Source organism: Corylus avellana, chromosome ca5 (assembly GCF_901000735.1).
Source record: "Corylus avellana chromosome ca5, CavTom2PMs-1.0".
Classification (NCBI taxonomy): domain Eukaryota; kingdom Viridiplantae; phylum Streptophyta; class Magnoliopsida; order Fagales; family Betulaceae; genus Corylus; species Corylus avellana.
Window position 1 is genome coordinate 30,424,037 of NC_081545.1, and position 23,112 is coordinate 30,447,148.

Below are 23,112 nucleotides of genomic sequence, written 5' to 3' on the forward strand. Positions count from 1 at the left end.
CCTTTAAGACTACTTTGGCATCATCAATGACCTGCCCATAACTATAGCTGCTTGACTCCATCTCTGAAAGGGCCCGAACAACGTGCTATGAGTCCCCTTCAAAAATCACTTGTTTCAAACTTGTGTCGCGGCTAAACCCGCCCCTGATCGTCCTTGATGATCACCCCAATTCCAATCATCTTCTCCTTTGTGTTAATGGCTGCGTCCCAATTAATTTTGTAGCTGTTATTGGGGGGGATTTGACCAACATAGCTGAATGGACGAACTTTGTACTTCCCCTTGGTTAACCTCTATCTAATTTGCTCTTGAGAGTTGAGTTTGATAATCCTTTGCATCTTGAACTAACCTCTTCGGGTGTAAGAATTCTCCTCCATGCAAAGCATTATTTCGGCGCTTCCAAATTTGATGGGCAATGATCCCCGCCAACTCAAGTTCCTCTAGCTTGCATTTCCCCATTAAATATTTCATCACCTCCATAAAATTCTCTCCAGTACAGTAGCTCTTTTGAAAAATCTGCTTGCTTCCACCCTATACGTCTTGGGCAGAAAGGCAATCCCACAAAATATGTCTTGTTGTCTCCACTCTCCCTGTGCATATGAAGTAGTTCCCATCCTGATTAACATTCTTCCGCTTAAGATTATCTCTCGTTGGGAGAATATTGCAACACGCCTTCCACACAAACATTTTGACAGCACTGGGTATTCTCAATTTCCATATATTGTCCCAAAAAATTTTCCTATTATACCGACAAGAGCTCTCACCCTTCAAAGGCCCACACCACTCTACCTCCAAGTGGTAGGCACTACGCACTGAGAAAACACCCGCATTGGTAGGGCGCCATATGAGTTTATCCGGTTGCTGATATCTACTTATTGGTAAGTTGCAAATAATTTCAGCCTCCTCCTCAGTAGTGATTTAGTATGGTATTAAAGCTAAATGTTATAAGTTCAAGCATTGCTCCATAATTCACTCCAAATTTTTAGTTAAGTGATTTAACATAAGGAATATATTTATGAAAATTCGAAGTTACAGAGAACAAATGCGAGTGAAATTGGGTGATGAAACAATGTTTGTTCTCATAATTTGTCAACAACTAGTTTACACTCTTTCGAGCAACAAAATGTTCTCTTTTGAACAAGTACTAAATTTGCTCGCTTCCCAAATTATTTTTTTACATTAAAGTCTATTCGATGAGCATATTATTTGTATAATTCATATGTATTATCATAACAATCAAGTTTCAACCGATTTTTGGTCTTTCAGCAAATTTTGTGTCTTGTCTACTTGGAGTGTTTGATTTGCTTAGGCCAGTGACAAAAAAGTCCTTACGTCATGTTTTTCATCCCGTTTTTAACAGAAAACTTGCTAGTTGTCATTTTATCCACATTAATTAAGCCAATAAACAATGCCATAAATATCCAAATACCCATCACCATGCTTCATAGGTAATTACACAAGAAAAAAGAGGGGCGGAGATCCACCCCCATTGTCACCCTCCATCCCCAAAGAGGGAGGCGGTGGCAGTGAAAGGTGGCTCCACCCCCACAGAGGGCTGCGGTGGGAGTTGCTTCACTCCCACTCATCTCTAGCTAGATGAAAAACTAGGCTACATAAGGGTAGGAGTGGAACTTTCCATCCTTGCCTCTTTGTGGGGATGGAGTCTTCCTCCATCGTCTTCTTCCACATTTTTCTCTTAGGTAGAGGACGGGGGTAAGAGTAGATTCTTTTATTTTTCATTTTTTCCTTAAAAGACCGTAGGTGGTTCTTAAGTGGTAGCTCAATTAATTGGGGACTACGCCTGATGAAATAGAAGTCACTAGTTTGAATATTTTCTCTCCCTATTGTGCGGATATGTAAAAACAAAAAAAAAACAAAAAATGACGAGTAGTGGATGTCCGTGTTTATTATTATTTATTTTTTAATTTGACATGGACGTCTCCCCTTAAAAGTTGGATGGTTTATGATTTATCAAAACTTATTAGAGTAATTTTTCTTCATTTTATTTAAAAATAATAGACAATATTTAAAGAATTCTTTATATTTTTCCAAAAAAAAAAAAAAAAAATTCAGGCAATTTATCCTAGTCCATTTCCTCAGGTGTCGCTCCCAACTCTCCACGGGTCCCTCGTCATACCACCACCACCATCGAAACCTCTAAAACAACCACCAAAACAAAAGCCACAGCCATGGCGACCCTAAAACTCTCAAGAACCCAGCACTCCCTTTCTCCACCTCACAAAACCTTCTTCTTCTTCTTCTCCTCCGCCACAGTCTGGTACAAGTACACCCCTCCACCACTTCACCATCGAGACCCTATACTCTCGGCAATCTCTGAAGCCATTCTCAACACCAAAACAAAGCCTCTAGACTCCTCTCTCAGAAAACTCCTCCCTTCTCTCACAGCCACTCACGTTATCAATCTCATCAACCTCAACCCCTGCTCTCTGCCCCCCCAGTCTCTCTTCTCATTCTTCCACTGGCTCTCTTCCCAGCACACCTTCCGCCACACTCTCCACTCCTACTGCACCATGGCCCACTTCCTCTGCTCCCACAACATGCTCCCACAAGCCCACTCCCTCCTCCAATTCGTCGTCTCTCGGAAAGGCAAAGACTCGGCGTGCTCAGTCTTCGCTTGCATAGTCGAAACCAAAGGTACCCATTACTCCAATTTTGTGTTTGATGCTTTGATGAACGCGTATACCGATAATGGGTTTGTGTCCGATGCTATTCAGTGCTTTAGGTTGGTTAGGAAGCATAAGTGTCAAGTCCCATTTCATGGTTGTGGGTATTTGCTTGATAAGATGGTGAAGTCGAACTCGCCCGCGTCGGCGTGGGCGTTTTATAGGGAAATTTTGGATTGTGGGTTTCCGTCTAATGTGTATAGTTTCAATGTATTGATGCATAAACTGTGTAAAGAGGGTAAACTTAAGGAGGCCCGGTTGGTGTTTGATGAAATTGGGAAGCGGGGTTTGCGTCCTACGGTTGTTAGCTTCAATACTTTGATTAATGGGTATTGTAAGTCTAGGGAATTAGAGGATGGGTTTAGGTTGAAGAGGATTATGGAGGAGAGGGGAATGTCTCCGGATGTTTTCACTTACAGTGTTTTGATCAACGGGTTGTGTAAGGAGAGTAGGTTGGATGATGCAAATTGTTTGTTTGATGAATTGTGTGAGAGGGGATTGGTTCCAAATGATGTTACTTTCACAACTTTGATCGATGGTCAATGTAAGAATGGGAGAATTGATTTGGCCATGGAAATTTATAAGCAAATGTTGAGTAAAGGTGTGAAACCTGATTTGATTACATACAATGCACTCATCAATGGCCTTTGCAAAGTTGGAGATTTGAAAGAAGTATGGAAACTTGTTGATGAGATGAGTATAAGGGGTTTGAAGCCTGACAGGGTCACATACACTACACTTATTGATGGATATTGCAAGGAGGGAGATTTAGAATCAGCCTTGAAGATTAGGAAGGGAATGAGTGAAGAAGGGATTGAGCTTGATAATGTGGCTTTCACAGCGCTTATTTCAGGGCTGTGTAGAGAGGGAAGACTTGTTGATGCAGAAAGAATATTGAGGGAGATGTTGAATGCTGGTATGAAGCCTGATGATGCAACATATACTATGGTCATGGATGGTTTTTGTAAGAAGGGTGATGTGAAGATGGGTTTTAAGTTGCTTAGGGAGATGCAGGCTGTTGGACATGTACCAGGTGTTATAACGTATAATGTGCTTATGAATGGACTCTGTAAGCTAGGGCAGATGAAGAATGCTAAAATGCTCTTAGATGCTATGCTTAATTTGCATGTGGTTCCAGATGATATTACCTACAACATTCTGTTAGAAGGGCATTGTAAGCATGGCAACCCTAAGCATTTTGATAAATTACGAAGTGAGAAAGGTCTTGTTCCAGATTATGCTTCTTATACTTCGCTAGTTCATGAATTCAATAAAACTTCAAAGGAGCACTAGAGGGGATGATTTCCGCGTGTGTTGGAAATTATGTGTCAAGGATAGCTGGCTCAGTGGACTAGTGAATACCAGTCATGTACATGAATAGGGAAGACTTGAGATGATTTCCTTAGTTTTCATCTCCCAAAAGAACAAAAATGAATAGAGCGACTTCAGATTATTTCCAATCAATGTATGGTTTCCAGTCATGGAGGAGCTGCCCAATCATTGCTTATGGACATAGGTTGAAGGTCTCTGACAGAATTTTGAAACAAGGAACAGAAAGTAGCTTTCAGTTGGCCATATTTGAACTCACATCAAGTTGTTTGTATGGCAAGAGTTACTGCAGTCAAGAGAGCCCATGAGAAAGTATCATCTGCAGCTAAGCCTTTCAATAGACATCCCATTCAAAAAGAACACATTATCGACATTGTGCAGATCCAGTGGAAGGTTGTAGTATGAGCTTCTTTTATTTCTTTCAGCAATGGAGCTCGAAAGCTAAATCATGATGGTGATGGGGATCAAATATATTACCTTTGATCTAGTTAGTTGTAAGGAGATTCCATAGATGGTTATTAAGTGTCTTGGTTTTCGGACAGTAGCAGGCTCTTTAGTTTGCTTGAAATGGGCAAGGTCCCTTGATCTTAGCAGAATATTCTGCTTTTTAACTTCTTACTTCTGATCCAGCATCTGGAAAGGATTCAGAAGTGGTGGAGGGTGAAAGGCATGGCAGAGTGTTTTAACATATAATGTGCTTACCAGTGGTTTTGTGTGAGCAAAGGCAGATAAAAAAAAGTGCTAATATATGCTTATGCTTGTCTAGGGGTTGCTTCTAGATGACATTATAGGCAGGTATCTACTAGGACATGCCAAGCATGGAAAGTCAGAGGATTTTGATGAATGACAAAGTGCCAAGGTGCTTCTGTTGGATTACAGACGTTATACTTCACTACTTGATGAATTCATTCAGAAGATCACATAAGATGATTGCCACATGTCTTTAAGTAGGATGGCCTAGTTGACGAGTGAATGCAAGTTTGGCAATGGCTAACTGCCTTAATGGGGATGAGTCACATTGACAACATTCAACAGTATACAAAGTGGAAGATAATGTACAGAAATTGCAGAGACAACCTCTGAGCCGGTTAATATAGATTTAGCTATGAATGTCCAAGAAATAACATTCCTGCTTGAATATCTTGGAAGTTGGATAATCCCCACTCAATTTTTTTAGTAATTGCTTCATAAAGGAGTCCTCCAATCTTTGCATGGATATTGGATTTAAAATAAAGGGCAACGATTTCGTAATATGAGAATTTCTTTTGAGTAATTGAGGGGATCTCAATCCGAATAATGAATATAGAGCGTAAGTTTGCTTGAAAACTGAGCTAAATTTAAGTTCAAGTAAGCTGAATTTGAATGCGCACAAATGAGATTGGCTTGTTCAATGTGCAGTCTGGTTACCTCAATCTTCTTGCCGTTAGCAACCAGCAGCCAACTCAGCAAGTTCATCCTGGTACGGTGGCTATTATATTTCATTCATTTTCATTGCTTTTGCATGAATAAACTTACCATTTTAATTTTATATGGTCTTAAATTGTTGGGATAATTGATAATTTAACATGGTATTCGTTCGAAATTTTGAATTTGAATCATGACTTCACAATTTTTTATTTATTTATTTTTTTTTCATTCTAGTTAAATATTCTACGTTCATGTGTTGGGTTTCTTCACTTGTTGGGAGGGAGTTTAAGTCCACACATGAAAAGAGTGTTAAAAATTAAATTTACTAATTTTCACTAGAAATTTTGATTCAATTATAGTGAGAGAATATGTGTTGCCACAAAACTAAAGAATATAAATAGTCGGTCCATTCTATAACTCATATTATTAGTAAGAGAATTGCTACACTTATGTACAAATTTTACAAGAGATATGCTATAATCTAATAAAAACTCCATATTTTGCCCATAAAAGTCCATGTGGCAAGATGTCACATCATCTTCTTTTAGTTTTGTCTTTTTTCCTTCACAAAAAAAAAAAAAAAAAAAATGTAGCATCTTGCTATATAGATTTTTATGGGCAAAATGTGAAGTTTTTATTAGATTGAAGCATTTTTCATTTGAGATATGTTATAATCTAATAAAATCTTCATATTTTGTTGGACGAATTTTTTATTTTTATTTTTTATTATTATTCGACGTAGCTCAGCCACATTGGCTCCACGTCAGTCAGTAAACTTCTCTTTGTAAAATTTGTACGTAAGTGTATCAATTCTCTATTAGTAATAGCCATTCCTATTCTTAGAGGAATGATTATTTTATATACCAAACACGACCTTAAAGTTGAAGCATGATTCTTAAGAAAATATTTATCAACTTAGGATTATTTCTATTAAGCAACTCGAGCGTGAAATGGAGGTATTAAACCTTTGAATAATGATACTACCATCTTTTTATCTCTTCATAATTAATTTGGCTTTTAAATTTACTACTACATTAAAATTTAGTAGTAAGTCGTTAAAAATTTAACGATGATTTTGAAAGTTATGTTAATTTTAAAATAATAAAATGATGGGATCCGAAGAGCCTCTAATTGAGGGGGAAAATGAGAATATCATTTTCTCTAATCTCAGCCCTTAGATGAATCTAAGGGTTCAAAATATTTCAATCTCAAAACTCAAACACAAACACAATCACACTGGATTCTATACCAAATTTAAATTAAAAAATTAATTATTTTAAAAACAAAATAAGAAAACACGAAGGGGGCAGGGTGGCCGCATGCCACCTCCAAATCTGCTGGGGGTGGCCTTGCGCAACCTCCAGTCACCCATGGAATGGGCAGCGGCGGTGAGCCACCCCATGGGGTGGTTTTTTCTCCAATTGTTTTTATTTTTTTAAATAAATGTTTTTAATATTTGATTTAATCAGATATGTTAAGTTTGTTTTTTATTTTTGTGTTCCTAAATGTTTTTAGATCTTTAAATGTTTTGAATGGCTAAAATTTAAAAAAAAACGAAATTTTCTAATTACTTGGAGGGATTCTAATCGAAAATGATGATACTTAACAATACTGTAAACCCCTTTGGACCTTTAGTAGATTCTAAAAGACTGAGGTAGACAGATGAGGAGATATGGAACCATCTTTTAGTACTTTTTTTTTTTTTGTAACAATCTTTTAGTACTTTTAACATGCATGAAAGCCGGAGCAAGAGAAAGATGCGACAACGTACGTTGCCAAATTACAGCTGCAACTTGGGGGGTATAGTCCTGTCTTTTTTCCGATTTTTCTCCCAAGTCGGCAGAAGATTTTGGGTTTGATTTTGGAATTGGGAATTTGAGCGTAACCCAAAAACCAATTTATTATTGCGTAGTGTTCCTTTCAATGCATTAGATCAAGATGCACGCATAAATTTATTGCAAAAAAAGGAATGCGATTGAGTGGGCAGCTGGCACACAGTAACAGTGACAACATCTATATCATCGCTATTTGCTCTGACACGTCTAAATCATCAATTATTAAGATTTGCGTCTACTACGTCTTCGTTGAGGTTGACATTTCTCAATGCCCAATATTGAAATCCAAGATTTGAAGGTCGGATCGATTAACAGGTGTCCTTACAACTCTGTAGGTAGTAGGAGTAGGACTTTGTCCACTCCGATGTGACTACACAATACACACAAACACATCTCCTATTCCTCTTCTACAACTCATTTGCCTTTCGAGAAATGCTATTTGGATTTCACTATTTTTAAAAAAGTAATTTAAGTGTTTAATAAAATTATTTTTAAAATTAGAGTTTTTCCGATTTAATGATTGAATTTAGAATATGGAGGACGAAAGAGGAATATAAAAATAAAAAAAAATAAAAAAAAACTATATATATATATATATATATATATATATAGTATTTCTCTTGCCTTTCTCGGCGTAGAAAACGGTTCAAGAGTGATGGATGGGCCGGAGGAGAAAAGAACGATGGGGATGGGCTCCATAGAAGAAACGCGTGGACAAGTGGGGGACCAAAGGGGCAGCTAGAGCCCTGCTAGCACCTACAACTTCAAAAGATTGCTGGCTTCTTGGCTTTTTTTTTTTTTTTTTTTTTGGTTTTTTCAAAAAAGACGGAAGGGTAGGTAGGTTGTATTAAAATGTCATGCTCATCTTTGTTTCAGAAAGTGAGATTCTAGGGACGTGCGTGTCTGCGTTGAGAGCTTAATTGATTGCGTTTTGGTTTGGTTATCGACTCTCGAGGATTTGGCTGAAAGTGAGATTTCGATCCATATTACACACTCCACTTTTCTCTTTTGCCAGCTGTTCTCCCTCTTCTCAAAGGAAAACCCTTTTCATTTTCATTTTCATTTATGCTCCAAATTTATTTATTTATTATCTTTTTCTTTTTTTGAGTCTTTCAATGCAGCCACGTGGCTAATCTGGTAAACGTACTTGTTCATTTTCCCCTCTGTGCGTCAAAAGAGCCTGAACGATATGATGTTTAACCACTCTTTTCTTTTTAAATATTTGGACCCACTATTTATTATATTATTTATTTTCTTAACGCATTTAACACTCGTGCATTTACCTTACCCAGCAATTATTTAATTTAACATTTTTTTTTAATACTAGATAATTTGCAAAGTAAAACAGTAGGGAGTTTGACGGTGACATCGTTGCTTGCCGCCATTCTTCCATCTTCAATTTCATGATGACTGATGAGATGGGATGGAGATAAAAAAATTTAAAAATTAATGGCACGTGCTTGGGTAAAAAAGAGGGTAAAACTGGTACAAGATTTTTGAGTGGAAGCAGGTTGTGGATGGGTCGGCAAAAGAGTCCGAAGTAGCTGTCTTCAAGTGGAGCCCACCATTTCCTCGTAAAACCCTAGAAACAAAAAGCTCCATTGCCACGCAACACAAGGGCTGCCGGTTCTTTCTCATGTTGTCCATATAACATACTTTCCATGTGGGTCCGGCGATCAAATTTGATATTTTTAGGAGGTTCTCCTAGTGGGGGTCCCATCTACTCCTATTTTTAGCACCTATCTCTTTTTAGAGCATCTGCTTTTTTAGGTTTAATACTTATGATTATATACATTGCTCTCATCAAATCAAATCAAATTTTGAGGCAAAATGAAGCCAAGTATAAGACAAGGCGTCTGCTACTTTGACAACAATCTGAAGCAACTAATAACAAGATACTCTGAAAAGAAAGCCTCTTTCAAAAATAGTAATAACTTTTTATGAGTAGTACTCCACAAACTAAAGCACAAATGCATTGCACAACTTATCTAAACATACTTCACATCCCCTCATATATACATTACTCTCGATTTTATAATACAACACTTGGACTGGCCCTAACCGTTGATAGCCACCATATCACATGGCCTTTTGATGATTTCTTTTCTTTTCTTTTTTTTCTCTTTCTAGTAAGGTTGATTTGATATATAGACCGTTCGATAAAATCATCACACAAGATGACCCCACCCTGATATTTTATTTTGTACAGTGCTACACATTAATACACTCTGCCCCCCACTACACTGATCTGCTACAATCAGCCTTACCAAACCCAACTCTACGATTGGCCAGATCAAACTCCACCCAATGATTTTGCTGATGAAAATTTCCGATTATACTGCTCGCAGCCCCTAGCCTATCTGACCGTCCGACGCCGATGCATCGGACCCCACCTCCCACCTCAGCTAAAATCCGATTTTTTTCCACCACAATCTCCACCCCCTTCCCAAATTCAAAAACCATGTCCCCTACCAGCCGTCCGATCTCCATCGCATTGCCATCAAAACACATATCGGACACTCCTCCGTAAACGTAACCCTTTTTTAGCTTCGGGCCCACCAGTCTCACTATCTCCTCCCTCACCTTATTATACGCCTCCTCCACCAGATACGTGAATTCGGACCCTGAGTCGATCATGGTCTGACCCGCACCGCTAGCGTCCGGTCGGAAAACGGACGGCGGGATGTTCAGCCGTTTCCCGCCAATTCTTATCCCTTGCATCGCAACGGTGTACGCCAGAGGGTCAAAGTTTGGCATCCGCTGGCTCTGAGGAAAAGTCAAGAGGTCCACGTACCTGAACCCGCCCGAATTCGGGTTGTTGCCGAGATAGAAGGACCCGGTTGGCAAGGCCCCGCGTCGAGTCAGGCGGGTGGGCACGCAGTACGAGAATTTCAAGATTTTGGCCTGGGAAGCAAACGACAAGCGTCCAGTATTCATTCCCAAAATACCCTTGGACTCACTAGAATCCTGAGAGCAGCCGAGTGCCAAAGGCGGGGTAACAAGGGAACGGGAAAAAGATAATTTTTCTCGGACGAGATTGCCCTCGGCCAAGGTCCCGTCTGCATAGAAGTAGGAGTAGTGGCAGAGGCGGTTTTGGTCGCAGGAAGTTGGGAGGGTAAAATCGGGAACTCGGGGCTTGCAAATAGGGTGGTTACAAGGGAGAACAGAGAAAGAAGAGGAAAGAGAGGGGTCAAACGACGCCGTAGGAGGGGGCTTCCTTGGGGCCTTGTTGTGGCACTGAATCCACGAGAGTTGGCTGCCAGTGTCCAACACCATCTCTTGGGTCTGCGGTGGTGTCCCTATGGGGAGCCGAACGATCAGAGCCACCGAATACGTGAACGTCGTTTTGTAGTTGTACTGTGGGGTCCTGAGCCTTGGGTTTCGCCTGGCCTGGGAAACGAGGGAAGGGTTGAGAGCTGTGGAGGAGGTGTTTGGACGGAGAGAAACTGAAATGAGAGGGAAAGACAGAGAAAGTGTGTCGTTTTGTTGTCGTTGGGTTGAGAGGGAAAAGAAGGTGAAGAAGAGGGAAAAAAGCATGGTCTTATTGCAGAGAGCCATGACAGATAGAGGAAGAGAGGTGTGGAATTGGGTGATGGTGGGTTGGCGAAGTGGGGTTGTGCGTATTTATACACCATTAGCATGGGGCGGAAAGGAACAAATAAACGCCAAAAAAGAAGAGGAAATTACAAAAAAGCATACGCGTTTTCTTAATTAAGCCGTTAGATCTTATGATGATACTTGTATTTAATGTGGTGAGTATGATTTACTCACTTGCATGCATGTTTCACAATAAGAGGGACTTTCTGCAGCTTAACCTATAAATATAGTAATCTTTTTTTCTTTTTCTTTTTGGTATTTTGCTTTAATCACCGTTGATCAAACTAAATTTGTATATCTCATTAGTTTTTTTTTTTTTTTGGTCTATTTTAATTCATTTTACACGCATGTATATAACATATACTTTATTCCCACAAATTCAAATGACAAATCTAATAATAGTAATATAGTATATTAAACTTATTTTTCTTCGTCCTACCCTATAACTTAATTTGAAGAAAATTAATTGGTCACCTCAAGCTTGCTCAGAAGCCAAGGTTTTATTTAGGAGAAACCGTATTTACCCATTCAATCTATCACTTAATTTGTAATGTCTCTCTCAGTTTTTTAATTTGATTAATGCACTATATTGATTTACCATGAGGTTGCAATGTCTTCTTTTCGCAACCCAAAATAACAAAAATACTTTCTATAAGATAAAAAATGAAAAAAAGACAACTAAAAAAAAAAAGCATTACTTCGGTCTATTCTAAGCTTTTTACTTTTTATTTTATTTTTTATGCATAGTATTTTTGTTATTTTGGAATTGAAGAAGAGACATTGCAACTCCAATTATCAATTTTTAGTATATCTATTTATCAATACATATAGTGGTAGAATCAATTGAAACCTTCAAGGTGAGGCAAAAAAAAAAGAGAGAGACAATTTGAAACCTTTATCTTTCAAGGGTAAAACCACTAGTAAATTAGCCAAATGGGTCCATAATTTGGTTAAATAAATCCATAGAAGGACGTGTAGCATAAGGGCTTTTTTTTATTATTCATCTCTCAAGCACAGCTGGTCTACAATCTAAGCGTTGAATGCCCCTTTATCTTTTTGAGCCATTTTATTAATTTTCCTCCACTAAATATTATTAATTATAACTAATATTTCTTAAAGAATATATTGTTTTTTTGTGGCTAACGATCCTTTCATATTATCTTTTGCAAGGAAAATTAATTTTGTGGGACCAATTGACTTGGTGGGTACCCATAAGTTACTTATTATCATCAAGACTCAAGAGACCTATTAAAAGGACAATATCAAAGTGATAAACCCCAAAAAAAAAAAAGATAAGATGGAGAGTATACAAAGTAAAGTTTGGGTTAAAGGACCATTCCCCACTATATATATATATATATATATATAATGAGCTCTCCATCAAAAATTTAAAAAATAATAATATTTTTTAATAGACTGTCATCCAATTAAGTTGACATAGTAAAAATTAATTCTTAATTTTTTAACAAATATTAATCAAATTAATTAGTTTTTACTAACACATCATCGATTTGTATAACAATTGTGCAACATATTATTATGAGATACGCTTTTTTTTTTCATTCTACCCACCATCACCCCGCCATCTCTTCTCTCTTTGCTTTTTTTTTTTTTTTTTTCTTTGAAAAAATCAAGATGACAAGGTGAAGGGATGGTGGAGAAATGGTGAGTAGAATGCATTGTAGCATTCCTCTATTATTAGTAAATAGCATCTTAAAATAATGAATGGCTAGGACCAGAATATTAAACGGGTGCGACGTCCTAAATGGGACAATGGGTCCTTTAGTTGGTCAACCACCCACCATGTACATGGATTAAGTGCTTTTGCGGGTGTCAGTGTTAGTGGAACCCCCTTGTGGGCTGTCATCACCACATGAAAGAAGTCTTGGACAAACTTCCCCGAAACCCCTTCTTTTAAATTTCCACTGGTAATTTCCTATTTATCATTCACTACGATATATCACAAATTATAGAAGAAATTATACTTATTTCTCTCAAATTTAATTTAATTTTTTTTTTTTTAAAAAAAAGACGAATAATAAGGATGTAATTGTGTTCTCACATAATTAATAGGAGTATAATGAATATTTTACCATTTTTCCGTCGGATTTAAGGGAACATTCTAATGTAGGAACTAAGTAACCCCGCTCCCCTATTTTACTGAGAAAAAAAATAAAGAAAAAGGAGAGGCTAAATAAAAGGAAAATGTAGTTCAAGTGAGTATATTACAATTTGCGTGTTAGTTTGAGGAGATATATATATAGGAAGTGTTTGGCAAACTCTTTTGCCTTTTTTACTGTAGCTTAGGTGGAATGATATGGTACCAAGTTTTGAATTTTTTGTATTGAAAAGTAAAAAAATTTTATTTTATAGTAATTTTTTTTATTTAAATAGTAATTAAAAGTGAAAAATGTATGAATTTGAAAAGGTTTGCCGAACACTCCACTCCCTAGGAGGAGGCTTTACTCTGTTTCAAAACCTCGTTCTGACATAAAGACAAGAGCACATTTTGTCATTTTGGGCAACTTGCTGTTTCAATATATTTTTGTTGTTGCGTGAATAGCTTTGTTCTTTCAAATTGCGAAAGCAAAATTGTTTGGTCGTCAACTGGAATGATACTGGGAAGCACCCTTTTCATCAAAGCTGGAGTCCGATCAGAGGCCATTGGTTCTGCAAGTGGTCGAGTTGGTAGTCAACACCAGCTGGTTTGCACAAACACCACTGCTCAAAGTTCCCACTGCTTCATTGGTTCTACTTCTATCGTTGTCAGTCGAAACGTATTTCTCTTCGCATTCCACAAAACGTCTTCTTTGTAATAAATACTACGGTATTTTCAACAGAAGCTTCATATATTTATTGTTTGTTAATTTCTTGGTAGTTTAAATTTCTGAAACTAATAGTTATTGACATTAATTAGAACCTTATTTTGACTGATATTTCTCTCTCTCTCTCTCTCTCTCTGTTTTGGTTTCAATTTGGAAGGCAGTGCAGTGCAGTTGGCTCACCTTTATTGGACAGGTTTGCCCGTGAGGGAGAGGGTGTTTATTACTTCCTTTGGATTTAGCTTAGAGCTAAAGCATCTCCACGTGATGCTCTAAAATACTGATGATAATTATGTTTAATTATTATAATTATATTTACTACTTTCATGTGTTTTAGTTTTAATCATTTCTCTCTCCCTCTCCCTTAACAAACAATAAAACAATATTTTTTTAAAAAAAGTAGATAGTTGAATAAATAATCTGTTAGAATTTATATTGAAAAATAAGTAGATAAAATAAAAAAATATTATATATTTTTTAGTAGCTAAGTACGTGCCGTAAAATAGAAAATTATAGCATATATGTTTCATGTAGTTTTTTTAACGGTTTAGATTTAATTATATCTTTTAATTTTTTTACTAGGAAGAGAAAGAGAGTGGAGTTAAATCTAGACCGTTAAAACAATTACAACACATGTATATATATTATGAGTTTTTTTTTACGGCTAGCATCTAAGCCAACTCCCGTGAGTTATAATCCAAAACATAAAATACTTACACAACACTAAAACTCTACGATATGTCAAAACACTTTTTGGCAAAACATAATATATGGTGTGTGGTTGTTCCATGTGAAACAACGAACTGATGGAATGTGAGTGAAGTGGCAAACATGAATTAGCAGTAGAGACATTGTGGAAGAGACAAAAAATGAAAAGATATAAAACGACTGTGAATTGTTCACGGATTATGATCATAGTAAGAAAGTGATGTATCACGGGCTATATATGTAACCTCTAATGTACACGTATGTATGTTAATGAATGAAAAGCAAGCATGCACATCTACCATTTCACCCACCTCCTATGAAGATATCCAAAATGTTTGAGAGGATCTTCTTTTTTGAGTTTGCATGCCTTTTTACTAGTAACCGCTCATTTGAAAGACACAAAGGGCCCCCATCACCATGAAGAAACCAACAACCCCTCTTCACGAGGCATGACACGCGCATGTGCAAAGATACACATGCATGATAATTGACAGACATCCATATGTACCACGCCATTCTTGGACTCAATGAGTAGCTCGATCTCTCTCTAGCTCTAGCTTGTAGTAATTTAATTTGGTGGTTGTTATTCTTTAAGTAGAAGTTAATTAATTATGTAATCAATTAATGTACGTTCACATAAGTGATCGATAATATTGGGGTATTATTAATTTTACCAACATTCTGTTACAAAATCACGTGATTATTTATTGCAAGATCTATTAATTGTGTAATCAATAGGGTTGCTCCACGTACGTACTCATATTCCACGTATGAGAGGCTGGCTATTTAACAACGACCCAACAATTATATCTGTTGCTAACTCTTTCATGATCAGTAATATATTGTCATGACAATTATTGTCACAAATATCTGCTATCTTCCAATAATATTGTACTCTAAGCAAGCATAGGATTAAGTAGTAATCAGCTGGGATCAAACCACGTCTAATGAAGCGGAAGTCATTAATTTGAATTTCCCTCTCCCTCTTAGGTAGACATGTCAAAAAAAAAAAAAAAAAAATGTAGTAATAGAAGTAATTGTGATCAAAATTATTGTCACGTATATATATCTGCCATCTTGCAATAATATTTTTCAACACAATAAAAAAACATATGCATGGTATTTTCAGGGCAAAGAAAGCTGACAAATGAAACTGAACATTACAAAATAAGATTTAAATTAGACGTGTCTTTGTCGTTGTCGCGCTTGTGACGAAACGCTGGCTTTATTTTATCAAAGACACTGAACTTGCCCAAGACGACAGGCCATTGGTGTAACATCTCTTGAATATCTACGTCTAAAGAATTAAACATGATTGTACGTGTTTCATGGATATATGCGACGACAGTGTATTATTAGAGCAAAGTGCTCCCATTAAATTATTAATGAATTTTCAGAATATTTAGGTGCTTCATTAATTAACTAATACAATAGCACCAAATCGATGTCTTAGATTGATTTAATATTCTCGATCAGATGATGTGAGCATATATAATTTATTTCCTAATTGAGCATAATTTATTTGAATATAAAATATGTGTACAAAAAAGATTCTAACGAGTAATAAAAATAAATATGGGGGCCTTCATCGATCGGTGCCTCTTTCAAATAGCTAAAATATAAGACCATTTAGCATTATATTAATGTTGCGTTGTCAAACCGTTGTTACGCTCCATCATGGAAACCACTGGCCTAGCTTCTCCATTAATCAACTACAAGTATAGTATTTCTAAATCTGAGTTATGATTGATGTTTTGATAGGATTGAGTTAGGCTATGGTTCATTCAAGCTTTAAAAGAGTGCCTATGATTTCTACTATCTAACATTAATTTTGGTGGGTTGAATTTCAAACCTAATTTTTTTTTTTTTTTTTTTTTTTGGACAATGAGGAGAATTTGCATAGGTATAGCTAACCACATTGCCAACACATAAAGATAAAATACTTAAACTTAAGACTGTCAATTTTGACACGACCTAACAACCCGACACGAATACGATACGAAATTACTAGGTTTGAGTCATAAACGGGTATATTCCGTTTACTTTGATAAATGAGTCAATTTGTCCGTTTATGACTCGACTCATCACTTTCATTTTCAAAAAAAAAAAAAAACTAAATGGGTTAAGTGGGTTGTGTCGGGTGACCTGCGAACTTATCGTATCGTCTCCAGGTTTGATGGAGCCGATCCATTAGCTAAATAGGTCGTGTTTGAGTTTATCCTAAACGAGTTGCGAGTCATTATGGGATGACATGCCGACCCATTTTACCACCTCTACTTAGGCTTTGTTTGATAAACGTTTTTCCATGATTTTGTCATTACACTATTCATCTCACTTTTTCATTTTTTTAATATTTTCTTCCTTTTTACATCACATCACTCATTTTTTTTTACTATTCAAATAAAAAAATAACTACAAAACAATTTTTTTTTCATTTTTCCATACCAAACATTCTTACTTTTTTCACTTTATAAAAAAAAAATATTCTTACTTTTTTTCACATCAATCACTTTTTGCTACAGTATCGAACCAAAACTAAAGCAAAATCGTTTATCATTCGAAACCTTAAGCTGTCTCTCACTCAAATACACTAAGCTGTAAGGTCAGCCACCTAACCCTGAAAGGAAAAGAAGCATTACAAAATTTACAAGGCCACAAAACCATTGAATATTCAAAGGAACATTTATTGAGATGAGATGATCATTGACCCTCTGAACCGATAGATTAAGGTCGTAGGTTCGTCCACTATATAAAGAAAATCAACGTCAGCCACCCAACAACAACCAGCTAGCTAGCATTGTATTTGTAACTCACTACAAAGGTGCCCATGCCCCTTTGGGCCACATTGGCACACTACTCTTATCCCATAGTTTAGTATTAATGCTTATCCCATTGCATTATATATATATATATATATATACACATTGGCACACTACTCTTATCCTATAGTTTAGTATTAATGCTTATCCCATTGCATTATATATATATATATATATATACACATTGGCACACTACTCTTATCCCATAGTTTAGTATTAATGCTTATCCCATTGCATTATATATATATATATAACATAACATGCCATGCCATGCTCTGAAAAAGAGCAAAACAACTTTTGCAATTTCATCGATGCTTATCAGCTTCTCCCATGGCATTGCCATACCAAATTACATAGGCATCATGTGGTGGTATGGAACATAAAGTTTCATATTTGATGAAACTTCTCATATTATGATTATATTTGTATTTTCTTTTTTGGGGTCAAATTTGAATTCACCTTTCTTTGTTCATACCAAAGTACTCTAGAAGATACTGGTCATTTATAAAACTTTCAGGAGATAAGAGGATGTATATAAATATATCAATTAAGTTTACCAAGATTGAGTTGAGGGAAAGTGAGGTCGCAAAGGGGTTTTAGAGCCATAATGGATATTGCACCCTACAAAACTAAAGTCAGGCCTAACTTTGACCCGTTATATAGATTCCTATTCAAACGCCAATGATTGTAGCTTAATACGACTCCTAATCAAACAGATGTACACGCTTTTATATATCTCTTTTCAACTTTTAAAGTTTATGTAACGTGGTCTTTCATAGTATTTAGGGTCCAATGATTGTAGCTTAATACGACTCCTAATCAAACAGACGTACACGCTTTTATATATCTCTTTTCAACTTTTAAAGTTTATGTAACATGGTCTTTCATAGTATTTAGGGTTCGAATTGTTGAGTATATATATGTGTGAGTGTAAAATGATAGAATTTCACATTGAATAAGAAATGTGAGTGGTTAATATAATATTGTCAGGCCAAAACCCATAGGCAAGGACAAATTTAGGGGGGGCCCGTAGTGGCCCTGGTCCCCCCCAAATTACAAGAAAAAAAAAAAATTTAAGACAAAAAAAATTTTAAGGTAAAAAAAATATAATTTAAGATATTTTTTTGCCAATTAATCCTTCTCCAGAAAACTTTTGGCCTTTGGTCCCCCCAAACTCAAAGTTGGCTCCGTTCCTGCTTATAGGCTTAAGCTTTTGAGTTATGCGATATCTTATTGGAAAAACCACCCTACATGAACTTCGAAAGAATTAAAAAAAAAAAAAAAAAAAAAAGGTGATTTGATGAATAAAATTACTCATTTATTTCCCGTCATAACAGAGCTAATTGTAAGGTAAAGTACCAGAAGAAGGAAAGAAGGTTGGTGGGGTTTTCTTTCATTCCCTCGCTGCATTGCCCATTAGGCACGTTTTCAGTTTTCACGTGTCTTGGGTCTTCAATAAAAATCAAACCATCATCCTACAGAAACTAGAAGAAGATGAGGATTAATGATGACATAATGGTAAATTATATTTTACCCCCACCCATAACCATCACCTATTTATAATCCTTCTTCCAAACTTTAAATTTTGGCAATTAAATTCCTAATTCGAAGTCTCCTTAAGAAATAAATGTTAAATTGGTCGGAAAAATGCTTCACTTACATGGCATGTGCACATGACTTACGTAAAATAACCAAATGAATAATACTAAAAATTATATTTTTATTTTACAATTATTTTCAATTACACTAATTAGATAAGTCTTTCTTTTCTTTTCTTTCTTTTTTTTTTTTTTTTTCAAGTAAAAAATTTGAAGGTTAATTGTAACCATTACGCCAGTATTTTGAAGTGGTTTATAACACTTCGCTTGGTAAAAAAAATTCCTGGGACCTTTTATTTTATTATTGTTGGAAATTTCTTCGTCAGTTGATGGATATTATAAAATAAGGTCCTCAAGGGAAGTGACCAACCCCATTTGCAGCCTTAGTTGACCTTTAAGCGCCATTTAATAGTTACTACCCGGCGGGGGTTTAATCCATAAGCTCGGTCTTAGCCCTGCACGGTTATTGGGATTGAGGGGTTCCTTCAGACTTCCTTTCAGGTAAGCCTTTATCTTCTCTAACTTTGTGTTATTCTTCTTCTCTCTGAATTTGCAATGTCTAATAGCACATGCTGCTTCATGTGCATCATCCTGTAATTGGGTTCCAATGGTCTGGAAATTTCCATCAGTTAAGAATGAGAAGTGGGAATAACTGATGATTCTTGAATGAGCTTTACTAATATAGCGATGATCAATCACTTCAAGTGAAAAAGAACAGTGTCATCTGGTCTAATCACATTTTGAATGACAACTATTTCCCAATTCCTAAGGATTGCAATGAGAAACATTGATTTTGGGTTGTGGCATCTCGACCAAATAGTTAGGTTAGATTTATGACATATTGGTAAAGAATAAGGTGCACCCTACTGTTTTTGAGGGTAGTATTTAAGGTTTTTGGTAGTTTACTCTTGTTTCTTATCGAGTACTTGGATCCATATAAATATGTGTGGGGTCCGGGTCAAATAGGTGTTTGGAGAGGTAGAGCTGTATCAGCACTCTTGCTAGTGGTGCTGTGAATGTTTCCGTTGGCATGGCAAAGTTCATGGTGGTAAAGGAAGCAATAAGGTTGAGAGAAAATCCATGTTTTAGTGGCATCTAATGATGGGACCTCAGTCCACAAACAAGACTCCTATGTTGAGTCCTAGGTTATATGAAAAAAATGTGACTTCTTTTTATGAGCTGTCACACAAAATTAGACACGAGAAATGCTACACGAACTTTCACTTTTACACTTTCAAGTGCTTACTCTTTAATGTTGCCAGCTTTCCACTGCAATGTGTTTTAATCTCATTTGCTTATTCTTTTTCTGCAACTACCACATTCTGGAGTAAACACTTGGGAGCGTAAAAGTGGGAGTTTGTGTAGTATTTCTAGTACATGATAAAGACAACAATAACCGACATAATGGAGATTGAACTCTAACTAGTTACTAGGATTCACATTCACCGGCCATAACCCTTTTGTTCATGAGTGGATTGAGATATTTGTCAGTGTTCTATATCAAAGGTGGGCCTTAATATGAAATTTAAATTTTGTTATTATTAGGAAATTTGGATTCTTTTCTTTTATGCTATCTTCGCTCTTGAAATAGCTGGTGGGGCGAGGGATTGGAGAAACTATATATGGACATACATTTTCCAGCTCAAGTATACCATGTACCTTCATCTTGTTTTACCAAGCCCTATGCTGAAAAGTCCATCTTCACATGTTGGCCCTCAAAGAAAACGATAGCCCTTTTAAATTAAAGTGATGGCAAAACTTTAGACTTTCAGTTGGGGAAATCCAAATTTACATCATACCATCACTTATGATGATTGATTCTTAATTGTTACCAATGGCCTCGTTTTATTGACTCTGGCTTCCATGTTAGGTGAAATGCAATTCCACCAATAAACTGTAGATCAAACAACACTTCCTCAATCATAAGAATGGGGATGGAGGATAATATTGTAGGTTCCAGATCCTTGGCGCGTGCATGTTTAACTTCAAAATATAAAGAAAGACACTGAAGTCTCTAGAAATTTTGAACTACTTAGTATAAACTGTCTAATCTTTTTCCTCTTCTTTTTTCTCCTAATTTTCTCATATTGTACTATGTCAAACTTAGGAGCCTAATGCAGTCACAAGTCTTCCCATATCTGCTTATTGAACCATTCTTGACTCTCCGGAGTCTTGACCATCAAATGCATATTGAGAAGCTATGATTATTATTATTATTTTGTCACAAGGTATCAGAAACAATTTCATCTGAAGTTCTGCAACCACAGAATATTTCTGAATATAAACTAATTCCATTTACAACAAATGGCCGACCTGCATTTCTAACTAACAGATATTAAACATTCATTTTTTTGTAGCACCTCTGAAGAACTAGAATCCTGTGGAATGGATTCTGAGACAGTAGTGCATAATGGGGGGTGCCACTGCAGGAATGTAAGGTGGCGGGTCCACTCTCCCACTAGCGTTGTAGCCTGGGATTGCAACTGTTCTGACTGCTTCATGAGGGCTAACACCCACTTTATACTCCCTGCTGAAAGGTTTTAGCTTCTGGGAGATTCCAAACAGTTTCTTACAACCTATACCTTTGGCACTCATACAGCAAAGCACACATTTTGTAAAGCTTGTGGCATTACTTCATTTTATTTTCCACGTTCAAACCCAGATGGAGTTGCAGTGACGTTTAGGTGTGTAGATCCTGGAACACTAACCCATGTTGAGATTAAGCATTTTGATGGGAGAAATTGGGAGAGCTCATACAATCAGACTGGCATAGCCTCACTCTCAAATGTGCAAAATCAGTCAAGTGAAGGGCCAAAGTGATATCCACCAATATGTACTCAAATCAGTTTAATTCTGAGAACAAGCTGCCAATGGAAACAATGAGCATGCTTTGGAAGTTGACACCATTTTAAATTTCAGAATGTTAAAAGGGATGGTTAGGGGTTTGGGGTTTTGGAATCTACTTCATGAACTTCTTCTGAACTTATGGAATCTGTTACTTGCAATGGAGTTGACTTTATATATATATATATATAACATGCCATGCCATGCCATGCCTGAAAAAAAGTAAAACATCTTTTGCAATTTCACCTATGCCTTATCAGCTTCTCCCATGGCATTGCCATACCAAATTACATAGGCATGTGGTGGTATGGAGCATAAAGTTTCAAATTTGATGAAACTTCTCATATTTTCATTATATTTGTATTTTCTTTTTTGGGGTCAAATTTGAATTCACCTTTCTATGTTCATACAAAAGTACTTGATAAGATATTGGTCATTTATAAACTTTCAGGAGATAATAGGGTGTATATAAATATATCAATTAAGATTTACCAAAATTAAGTTGAGGGAAAGTGAGTGGTCACAAAGGGGTCCTAGAGCCATAATAGATATATGCACCCTACAAAACTAAAGCCGGCCTAACTTAGACTGGGCATATAGATTCCAACTCAAACACCAACCATTGTAGCTTAATACCAGTACTCCTAATCTAACAGATGTACACGTCTGAGTAATGTTATACATCACCTTTCAACTTTTAAAGTTTATATAGTGTGGTTTTTCATAGTATTTAGGGTATGGATTGTTGAGTACATATGTGTGAGTGTAAAATGATGGAATCTTACATTGAATAAGAAGTGCGAGTGGTTAATATAATATTGTCGGGCCAAAACCCATAGACTTAAGCTTTTGGGTTGTGTGATATCTTAATATGCTATTAAGTTTTTAGTTGAAAAAACCATGCCACATAAGATTTGAAAGAATAAGAAAAAAGGTGAGGTGATGAATAAAATTACTCGTTTCCCTTCTATCCTAACTGAGCTAATTAAAAGGTAAAGCTACCCTAAGAGGGAAAGAAGGTGGGGTTTTCTTTCATTCTCTTGTTGGATTGCCAATTAGGCATGTTTTCACGTGTCTTGGGTCTTCAATAAAAATCAAACCATCGTCCTATAGAAATTAGAGGAAGATGAGGATGAATGACAATATAATGGTAAATTATATTTTACCCCCCACCCATAACCATCACCTATTTACAATCCTTCTTTCAAACTTTAAATTTTGGCAATCGAACTCCTAATTCAAAGTCTCCGTAAGAAACAAATGTAAAATTAGTCGGGAAAATGCTTCACTTGCGTGGCACGTGCACATGGGTAATGCTAAACATTTCGCTTGGGAAAAAACCTGAGACCTTTTATTTTAGGGTTAAATACTTTATTCACCCCTTTGATTTAACTTCTTTATTTTTTGACTCTTAGGGTTTACTTTTTATCATAGTAGGTCCCTTTGGCTTGCTTAAAGACGAAGATGGTCCA

At 36.4% G+C, this 23,112-nt stretch overlaps 2 protein-coding genes and 1 long non-coding RNA gene across 3 annotated transcripts; 2 read left to right on the forward strand and 1 right to left on the reverse strand.

The window, feature by feature from the left end:
- Window positions 1-2,122: 2,122 nt before the first annotated feature.
- On the forward strand, window positions 2,123-5,561 carry LOC132180365 (putative pentatricopeptide repeat-containing protein At1g09680). The gene is made up of 2 exons (XM_059593161.1): window positions 2,123-5,319; window positions 5,409-5,561. Exon 1 carries the CDS (start codon window positions 2,187-2,189, stop codon window positions 3,972-3,974), a length of 1,788 nt encoding a protein of 595 aa, XP_059449144.1. The 5' UTR covers window positions 2,123-2,186; the 3' UTR covers window positions 3,975-5,319; window positions 5,409-5,561.
- A 3,592-nt stretch (window positions 5,562-9,153) lies between these two features.
- Window positions 9,154-10,859, reverse strand: LOC132183095 (aspartic proteinase PCS1). Its single transcript, XM_059596492.1, has one exon. It carries the CDS (start codon window positions 10,808-10,810, stop codon window positions 9,491-9,493), a length of 1,320 nt encoding a protein of 439 aa, XP_059452475.1. The 5' UTR covers window positions 10,811-10,859; the 3' UTR covers window positions 9,154-9,490.
- Window positions 10,860-19,133: 8,274 nt separating this feature from the next.
- On the forward strand, window positions 19,134-21,821 carry LOC132182445 (uncharacterized). The gene is made up of 2 exons (XR_009440303.1): window positions 19,134-19,297; window positions 21,154-21,821. It is a non-coding gene; the product is annotated as an uncharacterized LOC132182445 (long non-coding RNA).
- The last annotated feature ends 1,291 nt before the right edge of the window (window positions 21,822-23,112 follow it).

Bases quoted from the DNA above. Each gene is read 5' to 3' on its own strand.
- LOC132180365 (XM_059593161.1), top strand. From the start codon at position 2,187: ATGGCGACCCTAAAACTCTCAAGAACCCAGCACTCCCTTTCTCCACCT.
- LOC132183095 (XM_059596492.1), bottom strand. From the start codon at position 10,810: ATGGCTCTCTGCAATAAGACCATGCTTTTTTCCCTCTTCTTCACCTTC.